The 13,126-nt window shown below is 37.9% G+C and overlaps 1 protein-coding gene across 1 annotated transcript; it reads left to right on the top strand.

The window, feature by feature from the left end:
* Nucleotides 1–12,205, top strand: LOC140938286 (acid-sensing ion channel 1C-like). Its single transcript, XM_073387791.1, has 12 exons — nucleotides 1–65; nucleotides 178–517; nucleotides 1,257–1,660; nucleotides 2,021–2,151; nucleotides 2,568–2,728; nucleotides 3,149–3,268; nucleotides 3,569–3,671; nucleotides 7,409–7,487; nucleotides 7,851–7,905; nucleotides 8,201–8,265; nucleotides 11,169–11,244; nucleotides 12,051–12,205. The coding sequence occupies exons 1-12, from the start codon at nucleotides 1–3 to the stop codon at nucleotides 12,183–12,185; spliced, it is 1,734 nt and encodes a 577-aa protein (XP_073243892.1). The 3' UTR covers nucleotides 12,186–12,205.
* Nucleotides 12,206–13,126: the final 921 nt, after the last annotated feature.

Genomic DNA, 13,126 nt, shown 5'->3' with positions numbered 1-13,126 from the left:
ATGGATCGGAATTTGGCTAAACCACATCGAAAGGAACGACCTGTATGTGCTTCCGAAAAGGAAATGTATGAAAAAGCAGAGCATGCTTAAATTCTTGCTGAATCAACGTAAATTACAGTCTTTTATCTTTTTTTTCGGTTTTTTATTTATTTTTTTATTTTTTTTTTCATCTTTCAGTTGTCTTCCTGGAGCGGTCAATTATACCGCGGCCGATAGTAGTTGCGAGAGGAAAAATGATTTGTTCAATCAACAAGCAAAAGAACATACAAATTCATGCCCAGAAGACAAGGAAGAAGAGCGTCCTTCATCATTGAGAAGGCTGGTGTCACATTTTGCAGCCTCCACTACAGCGCATGGTGTAGCAAACATAGCCGCTGCAAAGAGTTTGCCGAAGCGCATGGTGTGGCTTGTGGTTACGGTCGCGTTATATGCGGTTTTACTTCTGATGTGCTGTCAGTTGATTGTAAGATACAAGATGAAACCTGTAGTATCCAGAATGGAGATGAGCTTTGAAGAGGTACGAAAACGAGCTCATATAAGTGTCACAGTGAGGAGCTAATCTGTGCGTGGCTTAAGTTTTATTTAACACCTAAAAGATTCTTTTCTAACAGACGTATAAATAAGTCAAATCATCATCATCATCAGACCGCTTCGTTGCCGATGGAACACAGATCCTCTACTAATGTTTGCCATGTGACTCTATGAGCAGTGACGCCTTACGCCAACTAAGTCCTTTCCTCACGTTCTAACATCCTTGTGCACTTCCATGTATGTCGGAGTGCTTCTCTCTTTTCCTTCCCTGTGGGGGCCATTCAAGGGCATTCTTGGCCACATGTTCGTCTGTTGCATTCAGTGTGTGGCCAATCCATCACCATACTCGTTGTTCTATCTCTTCCTGTATCAGTCGCTGTCCTGCCTGTCTCCAGAGCTCTTTAATACGGATTCTTCTGGGCCACCAAACAACCAGGATGCTCCTAAGGCACCTGTTAATAAAAACCTGTAACTTACTACTCACAATGCACGGAGGTACTTGGAATCGTCTACCTTCTCAATTAGCTCCTTTACAATCATCACACGCCTAATACCGCTTTATGAACACAACCGAATTTGAACCTATCGCCCACACTTTATCAACAACTTAACTAATACATTCAAACTGAACTGTCTTGACAGTTCCCGTTGCTTTTTAGCATCCTCTTTCGTTCATGAAAAATACTACAGCTGAGTTCTAAAAGATTTTTGTTTTTTACTTTTAGTCTCTCGACTTTCCCACCGTCACAATTTGCAACTTAAATATGCTACGGCGAAATATGCTATCCAAAAAAGGCGCAATTGATAAAATAGTCAAGAACATAGAAAAGAGGCGACTCGAGGAAAAAGCAAATCAGTCCAATAGTCAGCTATCAAACAAGACAAACAGGACGTATTCAAGTGTCGAAACCATGAAAATCAATATAAAGGAATTGATATTGGCCAAGGCGAAAACCTCCGAAGACGGGGAGATATTTTCACACGTAAGAATAGACACTGGGTCCCTGGAGAAAACCTTACTAGACATGACAATGAAGAATATTTCAGAAGATGAGCTGATTTCACTTGGACACGGCCTGAATGAGATGATAAAATACTGTCGATGGTCTTATTACAGTTGTCATGAAGGGTAAGGCTTAAGTTCCAATGGTAGAGTTACCGATAGAACTTCATTCAGTGCCTCAATATGTTAAACACGTTTCATGTCCTTATCACTAATTTTTGCAGTAAAGGGATGTAACGTTGTGATTAATTAGGAGAGAAAAACGGCCTTAATCGATGTACTGGGTGGAGCAAACACAACTTACATTTTCCCATATCAAATGCAAAAATTCATATAACAGTATACAATAAATTTAAAAGCCTACTGAAAACTTCATAGCATCCTTATCTTCAAAAGCGAGAAGTAATTTTTCATTTTACAAAAAAATTCTTTTCGTTTGTCCAAAAACTGAATTTCATACTTTTTTTACCTTTTTTAAACTCGTAGTAGTCTTAAGAGGCTCTGGAGGCATTTCTGGCACTGGAAGTATGGAAATTGTTACGTGTTTAACTCAGGATTATCTGCAAATGGCAAGAAGCTTCCAGTGATGACTACAGATACTGCTGGACCTTATAACGGTCAGTTCGCAAAATAATGTTCTCAACTTCGCAATGATTGAGTGTGAACACAACCAAAGTAATTCGAATACCTTTTTCTCGTCTCTCCTTACTTTTAGGCAACGGCGATTGAACAACTAGTAATGGCGCGTGGGAGGCGAAATATATACCTTTTAAAGTGATATACCCACCAAAAGGCAAAAAATACTGTCGTTTCTACAAACAAACAATTAAACTTCAGTTTATTCAAGCGTAATGAGAAAATCTTTGAAATAATTTAAGAGCGAGCTGGTTATAAACAAGAAAAAGAGGAATGCATGTAATATGCACATTAAAAAAAATTACATTTCATCAAACACTTGCTAAGGATGAAAGGTTACTTATTTGTCGGCGTATAAGCGACCCTAGCTAAAAATGACCATGTGGTAATACTTCAGGTCTTGAGATGGACATCTTTATCAACCAAAAAGAGTACTCAAGTCTGACAGACGAGGCTGGTGTAAGAGTGGTTCTCACCGACCAGGGAAGAATGCCATTTCCTTTTGATGAGGGATTTAGTGTTCCCACTGGATTTTCAACGTCTGTTGGAATCAGAAAAGTAATTGAATTGTCTCAGTTAAATACCATACCATTTACCGTGCAATTTGTCTTTTGACTTGATTTTCCTTGATCCAATGCTTTCCTTTCAATTACATCAAAAATTATGAATTTACTTTTTAAGTTTACATCCAATGTGGATAAAACACTGGCAGCTGTCACAAAATTTAATAATGCTATTTTAGTGTCTACTGCTATTCTAAGGTCCACTGGAAGTTATCCGAAAACGCCAAAATGTAACAGCGATTGTAATTGTCTATAATATTCATAAACGAAAGGAACCGTTTCGAAGAATGACGAAGGAGAACGAAGACACAGGATCCTTTGTAAATCTGCCACTGGAAACTCTCTGGTTAGCCATGTGAAAAATTCCAGGAAGATTAGTAACTTATGCCTTTTCTCGTCCTTACCTTGTCCTCAGAGATACATTAAAAGGGTGAACCCACACTTAAACAACAGCTGCTTAGATGAAACCAGATCAGCCTACGACTCCCACATGGACATCTACGGTCAAAAGTATCATGTGAACTACTCATGTCAGGCAAGTTCTGATTTGCTATGCTTTACTTTTAATTTTAACTAATTCTTTACGCACACATTAGGAAAAAGTACAAGAACAAGCCCGCAATGAAGTAATAAGGGTGGTAACTTAAAAGCAAGAGAAGAAACAAAAGATGTATAAAGCTGAAAATAAACTTTAAAATACTCTAGGCGTGTTGTATAAACCAAAGGAAATGACCTGCCTGAAAAAAAGCCTACGATAAATTGGTGACACTTATTTCGAATATTAAAACGTTACCATTTGAATTGCAGTGAATTTAATTATTCTATTGATTCCTAGGCCTGCAAAATGTCGTGTTTGGCAACCAAGCAAGTCGAATTATGTAATTGCTCTGAACCACGGTTTCCTATAAACAGTTCAGCATGCTTCAGTTTAGAACAAAGTAAGTCAAACTTGTTTCATCATTTTTTGTTTATTTCTTTGTTTTACCTTTTCCAAACCGGGGAAAGGATACCGCTTGTACTGATTTCGAAAGGATTTAGCTTTGAAATCCAAGGCATTATAACATATTTTAACAGTGGCTCAATTTGCAAACACCTCTTTACGCAGAGGTCAAAATTATTCGAAATATTGACAGCAGGATTTTTCATTTCAGTGGCAATATGGTTAACAGAAGCTGCTGCGTAATATTAAAAGTCGTTTTCCTCTTTTCGTTCTTTCACTATTGTATATACTACGCAATTATTTGCCTGCCAATTACATAATTTAATCCAATTGTTTTGTTAAAGAAAGGGTATGATTTTTTATTGAGAATTGAGGGAAAATAAGATCGTGGACCTTTTTTACGTTTTTTGCAAGCTAAGTGCGGCTTGATTTCTTCCTCTTGATTATATTTCTCTAACCTTCTCTTGGCTCTTAACTTAAAAATGTTGTGCAAGTCTCTTATCTCCTTGAAAACGTCCTATTTCCCGCAACACAATCGACTTATCGAAAGGATAATTAACAATTAAGGAATGAGGCTGAGTATCTTATAAAGAATTATGGCGATCGAGGAGGGTGTCATCCGTCGAGGCCGTAGACCGAGGCGGATGACACCCTCCGAGATCTCCATAATTCTTCATATGATACGAAAGCCGAATTCAATAATTGTTTTATTATTCATTCAAAATAATTCCTAGTTTAAAAACAAAGCTAAAACATGCTTACCTCCATCGATGTTAAGTTCACCTTCGATAGTGCACGTTTAGGGTTGCTCAGCTCCGCAAATATTCTCCAAATAGCAGATGTCGCCCTTCGAGTTGTGTTCTTGCTGTTCTTGTCAAGTTTTTAGCTATAATTTCGCCTAGTTGTTACTCTTGAAACGAGTGAAATGTCCGCCATTTTTTGTTTTCACAACCAAAACGACTCAGCCTCGTCCCCAGGTCTTATCGGCTAACGGTTCATTAACCTGCAAGAACGCTGCATTTTTGACGTCATTTCCTCGTTAAACAAAAATTTTTTCAAATTTGGTCATCAGTAACTGGTTATGGTGAATCATGCGTGTGCTTTTAGCCAATCAGAATCGGGGAAATATTTTGAATGAATAATAACAGTGCTTAGACAGCCTTACTGCGTATCACTAATGACATTTTGCAAGCCATTGATAACCATGAAGATACCATCCTCGTTCTACTTGACCTGTCTGCGGCGTTTGACACCATTGAACATCAAGTGTTATAGAATAGGTTACAACAGAGATTTGGCTTTAGAGATCTGGCTCTTTTAAGCAAAATGGCTTGCTTCGTATCTAGTGGACCGCAAACAATCAGTCCATATAAGATCTGCTGTCTCAGTGAATAGTCAGATGCGTTTTGGTGTTGCTTAAGGGTCAGTCCTGGGACCTGTCCTATTTTCCAAGTATGTTGTTCCGGTTGAGGATATTGTCTTTTCTCATGGCCTCTATCCTATGTTCTACGCTGACGATACTCAGATTCACCTCTTAATGGGGCTCAGCAATAGAAATATACCCATCGGTAAAATTGAAGATTGCATAAGCCACATTTATTCGGTTCATTGGTACTCCAATAACTTCCTGCTTCCCAACACAGCCAAGACCAAAGTTGTTCACTTTTCTTCAAATTTTTTAAACACCGACCCCATCCCTTCCATAAATATTGGTGCTTATACTATCCAAGTGGAGTCTGCAGTATGTGATCTTGGTGTCGTTTGAACGAAACATTTCGACATGTCAACGCAAGTCAATAGTTTCTGCAAATCGGCGTTTTTAGCGATACATAATATATATTGGAAAGATTAGAAATTACTCAGATCAACCCACTGCAGAAAGCTTGTCCACGCCTTTGTAACAAGCAAAATTGACTTTTGCAACAGTCTCGGATTCAGGCTCTCGAAAAAGCAGCTTGATAAATTGTAACATATTGTAAACGCTGCAGCTAGAATTAAGACTGAAACGTTTCAGCACATTTCTCCGGTATTGCGTAACCTGCATTGGCTCCCTGTTACCAAAGGGATTGCATTTAAGATTCTAACCAAAACCTACAAAGTACTTAACGGAATGACCCCGTCCAACATTTGTGATCTACTGCAGGTTCATTATCCCAACAGAAATCTTCGTTCTGCATCCAGGGGTCTGTCATTGCTAGTACCCAATCATCAGACACAGGCATACTGTGCTCGCTCTTTCTCGGTAGCTGCACCTACTAACTGGAATTCCTCGCCAGTAGACATTGAAAACGTGCAAACTTTGTTTCTCTTTAAAAGAAAGCTCAAAACAATTTTATTTAATCAATTCTAATTTAGTTTGTTCATTCTTTATATTTTATTTCTTACATTTGTAAAGGGCGCTGAGATTATGTAGCTGTGTTCTAGACGAATTTCACTATTATTATTATTATTATTATTATTATTATTAATATTATTATTATTACGAGCGATTTCATTTGAGGAGCGCTGTTACAAGTTCTGAGGCAAAGTTGGACATCAAAGCGGGAGGTTTCTGGGCAGGAGGAGTTACGGCATTTTTTGATGTTAGAGTTACGCACGTCAACTCCAAGTGTTACCAGAGCAAGCCAACATCGGAAGTGTTCAAAGAGCAAGAAGAAGAGAAGAAGCGCAAGTACCAGCAGCTGGTGTTAGATGTAGACATGGGTTCGTTTACGCCTTTAGTGTTTGGAACCAATGGCGGAATGGAAAACGAGTGTCAGCGGTTCTTAAAGCATCTCGCAGACAAGATAGCTCAGAAAGACACCGAGCCTTATCATGTTGTAATCACTTGGCTCAGGACACAGATCTCGTTTGAACTCTTAAGATCGGTACATGCATGCGTCAGAGGTTCGCGAACGCCGTTTCGTAGCAAGCTAGAGCAATCATTAGACTGTAAAATAAATGTCGCTAGTGTGGATATCTGAAATACGTGTCTATATGCTTTTATACTTAGGGCTTTTTATGGACACTGGTTTAGCCGTCATTAGTATAATTCGATTGCAGGATCTTAATATCTCTGCATAATGGAATTCTTAATTTTATAGAATTTGGAACTTTTATTATTAATTATATCTATTTCCTCTTCTTTTATGTAAGGTTAAGTTACTTCTATTTTTTAGAATTTGTAAATGAATAGTTTTTTCTATCTTCACTTATAATATATAGGATTGTTTTTGTTCTCTAATGAAGGACGAGGGGTTTCTTTTGTAACGGATGGAATTGTAGATAGTGTTTTTGATGAATTAATTAGATTTTTTGTAACAGCAGGTTGATTGTAAATAGGATTTTAATTGAGGTTTTGTAATAAAGATTCTTTTTTATTATGATTATGATTATGATTATGATTATGATTATGATTATGATTATGATTATGATTATTATTATTATTATTATTATTATTATTATCAAATATGAAAAAATCGCTTGAAGAAGTAAAGAAATACCTCAGCTCAGCTTATACAAAAGAGGGACGGGTGGAAAAATTGAAAAGTGAGCAGAAATTTAAATTCGGCCTATTTAACTGTGCAGCCTGTCAGTTTTCCAATAATACCACGGCTATTTATTATAGTATATTTTATGAAATGGAATTATAATTAACTGCCATAAAACACAGTACAGTCCCTTAAAGAAATACCTTACAACCTTTTTGAAAAAAATGATAACTTTGCTCTCTTAACTTTTTTGTACTCAAACCAGATAAGTGCATAAGAAGAGTTAATGCCAAATTCACTACCACAGGCCTGGGCTGTGTTTCCAAGTGTCCGCAATTATGCATGTAAGAGTCATTACACTTGTACTGTCCAATGTATATTACAACAGTTGTGGCTTTGTAAATATTGAGCTCATATGACTTTAAAGTCGTTGCACACTCCTTCCATATAGTTATTTTGAACCATCTTTAGCTCATAATTCGGTAAATCATGAAGACCAATATTTGGCTGCATTGAATAAACGGCTTTTCACAGCAATCACTAATAACTTTAGTTGTTTCTAGAGACATGGTCGGGCTGTTTTCATACTTGCGCATTAATTGGATAATCGATTTAATATAGCACAAGTAAAGAAATTTAATGAATTATGTCTTATGAAGTTTATTTCAACTGACAACTGCAAAATAATCATGTGTTCTTCTCCATAGAGAAAACGTCTTCAGTTTCACAATCTCAAGTGCTCGATGGTCAAGATCGTTTAATGTGAGCCGAACTTACTTATCAGGGCCACCTGGGTAATGTTGGGAGTGTGAGTTTATTTCATGACACTGATCTCTAAGGGAGAGCACAATTCTTTACAATCCTTCCATTCTTGCTCCTGTTTAACAAAACTCTTCGTTTCTATCCACCCATGTTTTAAAAAATGATTGCAATAAATTTAAGTGCTTCCATGACCAAGTGTTCATGTGTTGCTGTCTATTTTATGAAGACCTTCCACGCATCGATGAATCACCATTATTCAAGTAGAAACAGGGTCATTTCTTTGCTTTTTTGGCAGACTTGGATCATGAAAAAGTACAAGATTCCGCCCTCCTCTCGAGGTGCGCGTGCTGCCCGGGCAAGGTAGTAAAGACCTTTAGATTCTAAGACGAGTAGGACAACGAGTACGAGATTTTCTCAGTGCTAAGTAGTGCCCGCGCGTGACCCAGCGTCATTTTGGCAGAAAAACGTGGTAGCCGTCGTCACTCTACTACGAGTTTTAGCGAGAATGTCGAAGTGGGGAAAACGAGTTATCAAATGTTAGACGTTTTATCATTTTGCAATCGGGACAGCGCGTAACCTCCTTCACTAAAGGTAACAGTGCTAACTTTAGCCTGCGTGTAGACGATTACTAAACTCTGATTAGTACCGTCTGCGAAGCAGCGCAGAGATCCTTGTTCTGGACACCCAACGGACTCAACGAATTACCGGAAGTGCGTTTCGAATTCCCCTTCAACCTGATTGGCGATCACGACAAACAAAACAAAGGCCTTTTTTAACTGGCCAATCGTGGCGCGTACTCAAATCTGGGTACACAGCTGGAAGTCCAGAACAAGGATTTCGGCGCTGTTTCGCAGACGGAGTTAACCAGAGTTTAATTTCGTCTGCGCGCGGGCTATGCTAACTTTAGTGAACATGGTAAAATGAAGCTTTCCGGGGAGTCTATATTTTTTTTCAGAATGCAGGAAAAAAGTTTAAGTCAAATCTCGTACTAGTGGTCTTTCTCGTCCTAAGGTCTCCGTTGAGTGGTATCAAGAGAGAATGACAAGACAGAGAGGGAAACAGCAACTTTAGCCCTGAGGATATGTGAATTTCACGAAAGTTATTTTTAGACCAATTAAACGTTTAAATTAAAGGGACAGTGTCCCGATTATGCGCACGCGCGAGTGTCATCTGTTTTTTCTTCAAAAGACAATAGAACTGTCATATTGACTCGACAAGATTTCCTTCCGGACCGCACCGCCGACGGAGATTTGTTGTTTATATTCTCAAGTAATATTTTAGACTTTCGAAGAAGTCTTTCGTCTTATTTAAAATTTGGCTCGCGGCACGAAGACTCATCGCGATTTTATCGCTAGCAGGGCCGCCTCGCGACCCGAAAATCTCTTTCCGCTCCGGCTCGCTTTAAAAACAGATTTTCTAATGTGAAACTCGTGTCAGAGATCAATTGTTCTAAGTCCAGTAATATCTGCCTGATTTGCCCGCGTTCTAGCCTCAAACGTTTGAAAGACATAAATAAAAATGCAATCTCAACGCTATCAATCATCGCAAAGGTTATTCAAAAATTATATTATGATTTCATGGAACTAGTTTTTTAAAACATGTAGCGCCTGTTTGTTTGATTTTGTCGGCCGTAGGGAGATTCATTTAAAAGTTTACTAACGCGTCGTTGCAAAACATTCTGCTTCACGAAGCTCCCCTCCACAAGATCTCCTCAGTCACATCAATGTCTCAATGGTTTCTTTCGTACAGTCTTTATTGTGGCTGTTTCATTTCTGCGTATTCCTTTCACAATTATCTGAGCTTGTATGGAAGCTAGCAGAAGAGATAAGCCTTCAATCGGCATCAAAGCGCTTCCCATCTTTTGGTCCCCCGGCCAACGGCAATAAAAGTAACGCCAAAAAAAATCCAGGTTTCGCCCAAATCGAAACTTAACAGGAACAATATATCATTGATCTGTAATCCTGAGAAGTTTTAGTGTAGTATTGAACTCGGCCAAGCGCGATGCAAACGGATTTTTCAAGGTTCTCTTACTCTCCTCGCATCTTTTGATTTCGGGACATCCTGTCCAAAAATCAAAGTTTGGTGCATGCGCAGTAACGGGATACTGTTTAAATTAATAGAAGTTCGTTTCTGGAGAGGGCTGCAAACTTTTATTCATTGTTGTCAAGAGGGTTATCAACCATTGCCATCCCAAAATTCTACATTTTTCTCTTTGAGGGAGTCGCACGTGCTGTATGTGGACTTAATGACATGTCAGACAATCGATTAAAATTTGAAGAGGTGCCAGGAATTAGACTTCCGTTTAATTACTAGCCTGCGAAAACATCTGTTTCTCCTCGCTCTTCGCCGCTGGGGACGTTTCGCGCGGAGGAACGTCTGCGACTCAGCGACATAAATTCCATGCTGATGACGCAAATCAATGTTTATATTATAAATCCGGAAGTCATGGGTTTCCAAATATAAATTTGTCCAATTTTACGTGTTTCCTGGTCGATTTTGGTAAAGTGTTGTTTTCATCTGCCAACGAGCTCCAGCAAATCTCAAATGCTTCTTCTAGAGAAGACTATATTCCACAAACATTGACTGTTTTGTTAGAGATTCTTCGCGTTTACATTTGACCTCTGTGGTCTTTTGTCTTTTGTCTGTCATTCGTAAACAATGGCTAAAACAATGTAACTACTCCGTCGACCAATCAGCTCTGACCGGATTCCGGACAGAATTTACGTCATCAGTAGGGAATTTCTGTCGCTCAGATGCAGACGTTCCTCCGCGCAAAACGTCCCCAGCGGCGAAGAGCGAGGAGAAACGGATGTTTTCGCAGGCTATTTAATTACAACCCTTGAAAAAAACTTTAGTGAATTTCACATAATCCCGGTCAATGCCCTAAGATTCCGTCCCATTCTCTCTTGGTGGTATGTTTTCAGGGATCAGGGTATAGCGATGCGATGAAAGAGGCAACTGTCAAGACAAGGGAGAACAACAACAATGAAAGCTCAGTTGTATCAGGAGCTCCTGGTTGTATGTAATTCTATACGGCTTTTTAATAGAATTTTAAAACAACAACAAAATATCCTTGTCGTCGACTCGAAGGGTGCGGTTGCGGCAGAGTAATAGCCAGATGCAACTGCAAAATGTTGCTGATAAATTCATTAATCCCTTAAATATAACTTTTATAGGCATGTAATTGTTACCTTTCTATATATTATTTATTCAAGACATGTACTCTATTAACTTATGTTTTCTTCGATTTATTTTATCAATAGCGAGAACTTTTTAAGGTTGCAAATATTCTACGAAGACCTGAGTGTGTCCAAAACCATTAATGAAGAATCGTACAAGGTAGATGAAGAATTAAATTTTTTTTTTTTAGTCAGCTCAATCAAAATTGAATTCTTGTAAGAAAATCAGAAAATTGCTCTGGAGAATTACTTTATGACCATGTAGCACATTATTAATTTAGAGACTGATGTGATTGTTTTAACGCTGGCTTTGACTGTAAAATGAAATCGGTACACAACTTACATACTACAAGAGACAAAACCTAGTGTAGTATGAAGAATTTCCACCTAGATCGCTCTACAGCTACCATGGTATGCGTTTATTTCTCTCTAAACCACGACCACGTGTCTTCTAGTATTCAAACTGATCGCTCCAGCAAATGTTAAAAGCAAATTTTAAACCAAAATAATTTTTCAGCGCAGGAGAAAAATAACACTTCATTTTCATTTGGTAAATGATGGAATGCAAATTTTGAGGATAAAATGAAAGACAAAGTCAAAAATCTACAATTAATTATCATTTTGAGAAGTTTTTTCCACCCCCTGATAAGCTTTTCCCTTTTTAGCTTGGAACACAAAAATATCCTAGAAATGCTTTTGCGGGTTCTCGGTTTTCTGAACTTCAAGGGAAAGACTATCTTGAAATCGTTATTTTCCCGTGACATGATATAACAATAATATTATTCATAATAAAAATAATAATGATGGTGACAACAATAAAATAATATTTATTATAATTATCATTATAAATATGATCAGAAGTATCGTGTTGTTAGCCAATACATGAGAACATTCATATAAGTGCCCTTGTTCGAGTATGCGCTTATTGGCTGATTGCATTTAATTCTTTTTTTTTTTTAATTTCAGCTTGAAAATCTCTTGGCTGATATCGGAGGCCAGTTGGGTTTGTGGATTGGTGTTTCAGTTATGACAGGTGTAGAAATTTTAGAGTTTATAAGCAACTTGTTAACCTACCTGTGTTCAAAGCGTTTAGAGAAATAGACCTCTTAAAAGCTATTAAGTGGATGATTCCAGTTGTTGTTTTTTTGGCCCGGGGGGAACTGATGTTGATTTAGGGAGTTGGCTAAACGGAGCTAAGAAGCTAACTGAAAAGAAATTTCCAAGAAGCGTCATTTAAAAGAAAAACTTGTAAAAGGAATTTGTTCGCAGCCAAGCATCAGCTCAACGAAGAGAAACTCATTATTTTAAGAACTGAATAGAAATATGTTTCAGTGTTTCAATTTCTGTCCCTCAGTTAGGAATTCTGCCTCAACAACCAAACATAGTTTCCAGACTCATAAGTTTGAAGCTACCTTCGACTGTTTAAAGAAAATTTCTGTAAAATACCTTGTCGTGTATAAATGAAACCGATTTCATGGCGACAGCTGGCGGGATAGCTTGGCTCTCCGAAAAAATGTCTTATCTAAGAAATTTATGGTTGCTCGAAGAGCCCGGGTCTTGAGTTGACAGGGATGAAACTGAGGCCCTCTTTGATAACCTTCGACTGAGATTTTGAAAATTCAGAGGGCATGTTACGGAGCTTTGCATAAAATAAACCCACCATCTGTGTGTAACCTATATAGTCTCTGCTTCAATTTATCTTTAATTTATTTCAATCTTTAAATAATTTGCTTGTCTCAGGCTATATGTTTTTCTGTTAATTACGCCCAAGGTTTTTTTCCCTTTAAAATATGTGGTTGCCAACTCGAAAGCAGAAGCTACTTTGGCCACAAAACACGTCCAATATATTAATAACTGGGTTTTTATTTCATAAGTTACGAAATCTGCTAATGTCGAATCATTTTTGTCAGCTATAATATAAATAGCCTGAGATAAAGCTGAACCCAGCCCTGTGTGCAAGTCACCGAAATCAGTTATCTTAAATCAAACTTTGAAAGGCGCTGAAAAACACTGCTTTTGCTCAATTATTATCGTAAAATGAA

This window comes from Porites lutea, chromosome 5, assembly GCF_958299795.1.
Source record: "Porites lutea chromosome 5, jaPorLute2.1, whole genome shotgun sequence".
NCBI lineage: Eukaryota > Metazoa > Cnidaria > Anthozoa > Scleractinia > Poritidae > Porites > Porites lutea.
Note: the sequence above shows the minus strand (reverse complement) of the source record. Positions and strands in the feature narration are given on the sequence as shown.